Source organism: Suricata suricatta, chromosome 5 (assembly GCF_006229205.1).
Source record: "Suricata suricatta isolate VVHF042 chromosome 5, meerkat_22Aug2017_6uvM2_HiC, whole genome shotgun sequence".
NCBI classification, from domain to species: domain Eukaryota; kingdom Metazoa; phylum Chordata; class Mammalia; order Carnivora; family Herpestidae; genus Suricata; species Suricata suricatta.
The window spans coordinates 71,675,646-71,679,811 of record NC_043704.1 but is presented as its reverse complement, the minus strand read 5'-3'; the positions used below and the strand labels follow the sequence as shown (position 1 = coordinate 71,679,811).

The following is a 4,166-nucleotide window of genomic DNA, read 5'->3' as shown; positions in this document are numbered from 1 at the left end:
GGGGGGAAGAGAATCTTAAGCAGGTTCCATACAAACAGCACGGACCCCAAGACCCCGGGATCATGACCAAGCCAAAATCATAGTTGGATACTCAACTGATTGAGCCACCCAAGAGGCCCTAGAGTGCTTAATTTTTTATTAAATAGCTACAAAATATTTATAATATATGTATAAAGTATAAGAAGAACATTGAATACATGTGTAGCCACCACTCAGATACAGTTTTCTCTTTTAAAGACCTTTGGAAATTTGAGACCATCATGTATTTTTGTGGCAAACACGTTGAATTCCTCCCCCCCCCCCCAATTTCTACATCTGAAAAGAAATGGTACAAAAGGTTTATTTTTCTTTCTGGGGTTTGAAAGATCACTGTACCAACACCTAAGGATCAGGATGGCAGAAAGGCTTTTTTCCCTTAAAAATGAATTTATATGAAAAGAAATGTTTTTGTAGGGGAAGGAATTTGTGAGCAGAGTCACTTTGTTGTGATTGCATTCACTTCTGAACATTTGCCAGTTGTCCACTTTCTCCCCCTTCTGACATTGTATAAGACCATAAACCCCAAAGTCTTGTATTCTTTTCTTTCAGTGTCTCTTGCTTTTCTGCCTAGAGGACATTGCTTGAACCGTGTGGTTGAGAAATTGTGAAACACCTTGTAATCTTTGGCAGTTAGGAAGAGTAAAGCGGTATAGAGAATGTCCAGGTGCAAACAGTCTGGAAATCTTCAATACTTGAAAATGATTTTTGGATTGGTAGAATCTGGGATGGCTGTTAATACATCTAGATGATTTCAGTAAATACAAAAAATGTTTAAGCTGCTGAAAATACTTTGAATATAGTTCATGTCTTTAGAGGGAGAAAAATATAATCCAGGCATCATGCTCAGCTGTGCAAGAAAGTCTTGGGGATACCTGCCAAGACATTTAAGACAGCAGATTCTGGAATGTGCCATTTTCCTTGTGTTCAGATATTTTTTAACAGAGATTTGTTTCCATATCACATCCATATCACATCTTTGTTATGTTTTCTGATATTTATTTTACTTTTCTTTGATTTGTTAATGTTTTAGCTTCAGCCAAAAGCAACTGCTGGCCACATGTTATAAATCCAGTCTAAAAGCGTTTTTAATGCTTTCGTTGATAGAAGCAAGAATGTGTTATTAGAGGTGACTTCTTTTAGAGGCTGAGTTGAGGGAAGTTACCTTCAATAGAAAACAAATCCTAAATATCGTCAGCAGTAGTAATCTTGTAAATTCAGATCTGTGCTTTTGTCTGATTTTTTAGTGTCCATTTTAAATTGTGAATAATAATTAAGGGATGACACCATATGGTAAAATAAAGCTGTCTGTTCTCTGAAAGTATGAAGAATATTTTCCTTTTCAAATTGATTGCTGTGAGAAGAAAACTAACCACCAGATTATAGAGTATAATCAATTCACAAAGTTTTTTGTTTTAAACAGGTTTTAATTAGCATTTCATATAAATCAATTTAGTAGGTCCAAAATCATGGTAGGGAACAACAAAGAAAATCACATACACCAGGATGTCAAATTAATCAACAGGTAAGTATGGAATTTTTGCTCTTTCCAGGCATTAAGCAAACATTAATTAAATCTTAGGGTGCCTGGCTAACTTAGTTGGTAGAGTACATGACTATTGATCTCAGGGTTGTGAGTTCAATCCCCATGTTGGACGTGGAGCCTACTTAAAATTTAAAAAAAATAAAAAGAAAGGTGAATTAAATCTCAAGAAACTGACTAGTAGTATACGTTAATTAATAGCCTGGAAATTAAATACAGGAAAGAGAGCAGTGGGCTGGAAGACTTAAAAGCCTTCCTAGAGGGACAGGAACTTGAGGTAAGCCTCTAAAATGGGTACTTTAGGTAGTATGAAAGGAAAGAGAAAGCATTCCAGATACAAATCATTTCAGTGATAATCCAGATTTCAGCCAGCATAGATTAAAATTGATAAGGTTTATAATCTTCTATGATTTACTTGTAGAGATGAGGGTACAGTGACTCAAAGAAATGCAATGGCTTGGAACGCCTGTATGGCTCTGTTGGTTAAGCGCCCAACTTCGGTTCAGTTCTGATCTCACCATTCATGAGTTAGAACCCTGTATGGGGCTCTGTACTGACAGCACAGAGCCTGGATCCCGCTTCAGATTCTGTGTCTCCCTTTCTTGGACCCTCCCCCACTCACACTCTCTCTCTCTCTCAAAAATAAATAAATATTTTTAAAAAATTTTAAAAAGAAATGCAACTGCTTAAGAATGTGGGTTATACTTTGATTTGTTGATCCCAAGTTATTACCGTATTGTACATTGGCATCCAAGTTTTGGCACCAGGGTAGCATTTCAATGGCATATTGTAGTGCCAGCTAAATTTTTAAAAATTTAATATTGCTCGAAATGTATCATAATTATTGTCTGACTACTTTGATGACTTCATTACAAGTAGAATAAGCATGTTAGTTGAGCAAAATGGCTAGGCCTCTGTTTGACTACATAACTTCCTCTTATTTAAAGGTGATGCTGTGGAACCTTCAGAAAGCACGGCCACTCTGGATTACAAATTTGCAGGAAGATGGAACAGAAGAGATGGAAAACCCCCAATCACCTGGTCAGCTTTTAAACCCTGCTTTAGCCCACTCTGTGTCTGTGGCTTCATGTGGCAATATTTTTAGCTGTGGTGCAGAAGATGGTAAGGTTCGAATCTTTAGGGTGATGGGAGTTAAGTGTGAACAAGAACTGGGATTTAAGGGCCACACTTCGGGAGTATCCCAGGTCTGCTTTCTGCCAGAATCCTATATGCTGCTCACTGGAGGGAATGATGGGAAGATAATGTTGTGGGATGTAAGCAGTGAAGTTGAAAAAAAACAGAAGAGCCCTACAAAACATACCCACAGGAAGAAAACTAAAAGAGCAGCTTATACGAAGCAGGGTGGAAATACTCATGCTCTAGTAGCAGATGAAGAAGAACATGGCAAAATTTTGCCGAAGCTAAGTATTGAACATGGAGAAAAGGTGAACTGGCTCTTGGGTACAAAAATAAAGGGATACCAAAATATATTAGTAGCTGATCAAACTAGTTGTGTATCTGTATATCCCTTAAAAGCATTTTAAATCCAATAAAAACATTTGGAAAAACTGCAGCAAAACTTTTTATAGGTTAAAAAAAATCCTAATTCTTCAATTTTGTCATTCTTAATGTTTGCTGTATTTTGAATAATACCATTCCATTGTATAAATTATTAAGGACATTTGAGCAAAAGATAATTGGGTGATACTTTATATAGTAAATGACATATTAAAATTTGGGGGAAGAGAACTAGTATTCACTGAGTAATGACATGTACCACCCATTTTAGATGTTTTATTTCTTTTTTCTATTTTAAGTTTATTTTGAGAGTGAGTGAGTGAGCGAGCAAATGAGCAGGGGAGGGGTAGAGAGAGAGGGAGAGAGAGAATCCAAAACAGGCTCTACTCAGTGCAGAGCCCAACTCAGGACTCAATCTCACGAACTGTGATATCATGACCTGAACCGAAATCAATAATGATGCTTAACTGACTGAGCCACCCAGGTGCCCCATGTTTGGTTTCTCATTACAAATCCATGAATTTTATGTGGCAATCATTTTATTGCCACAGTAATTGGACTCAAAGTTATTAAGTAACAAAGAACCAGGAAAATTGCAGTCATGATTACTTACCTGGAAAGGATCTTGGTTGTCTTGTCAAGCCTCTTGCCTCAGGGAAGCCTACATATGATCTAATCCAAGTGTAGTGTAACCAAGTGATACTGGTTAATTCAGATCCTAGGATGTCTTGAGGAGCCTTACGGAAGTTGGAAGAAAAACCTGTTCTTGCTTGTTCTCTGTAAAGCCTAGAAGGCTTTGCTGACATTCGCCTTCTGTTGTTTCTAAGAAAAGGGCTTCAGGGTCAGATCAGTTTAGGATATTATGTGGTAATCCAAGCTGTGGTGTTGATAGAATGAAGAATAAGCCGAAGTTACAAATAAGCAGAAATTCTGACTAAGCAGAAGATATAAAATAGAGAATAAATAGAAGAGGTAGAGAATAGAAACCAAGTTAATATGTCTAGAGTAGGTTCCTTTTCATCATGGCCAGGATTGCTGTCTTCTCTACATGTTCTTTTCACTATTTTTT

The 4,166-nt window shown here is 37.0% G+C and overlaps 1 protein-coding gene across 1 annotated transcript in view; it reads left to right on the top strand.

Annotated features, from left to right (window-relative positions):
* Window positions 1-3,148, top strand: part of WDR53 (WD repeat domain 53) — an 11,145-nt gene extending 7,997 nt beyond the window's left edge. Inside the window, exon 3 of the mRNA XM_029940730.1 lies at window positions 2,527-3,148. Coding sequence (XP_029796590.1) covers window positions 2,527-3,123 — 597 coding nt within the window. The 3' untranslated portion in view covers window positions 3,124-3,148. The remainder of the gene's footprint in view (window positions 1-2,526) is intronic.
* The last annotated feature ends 1,018 nt before the right edge of the window (window positions 3,149-4,166 follow it).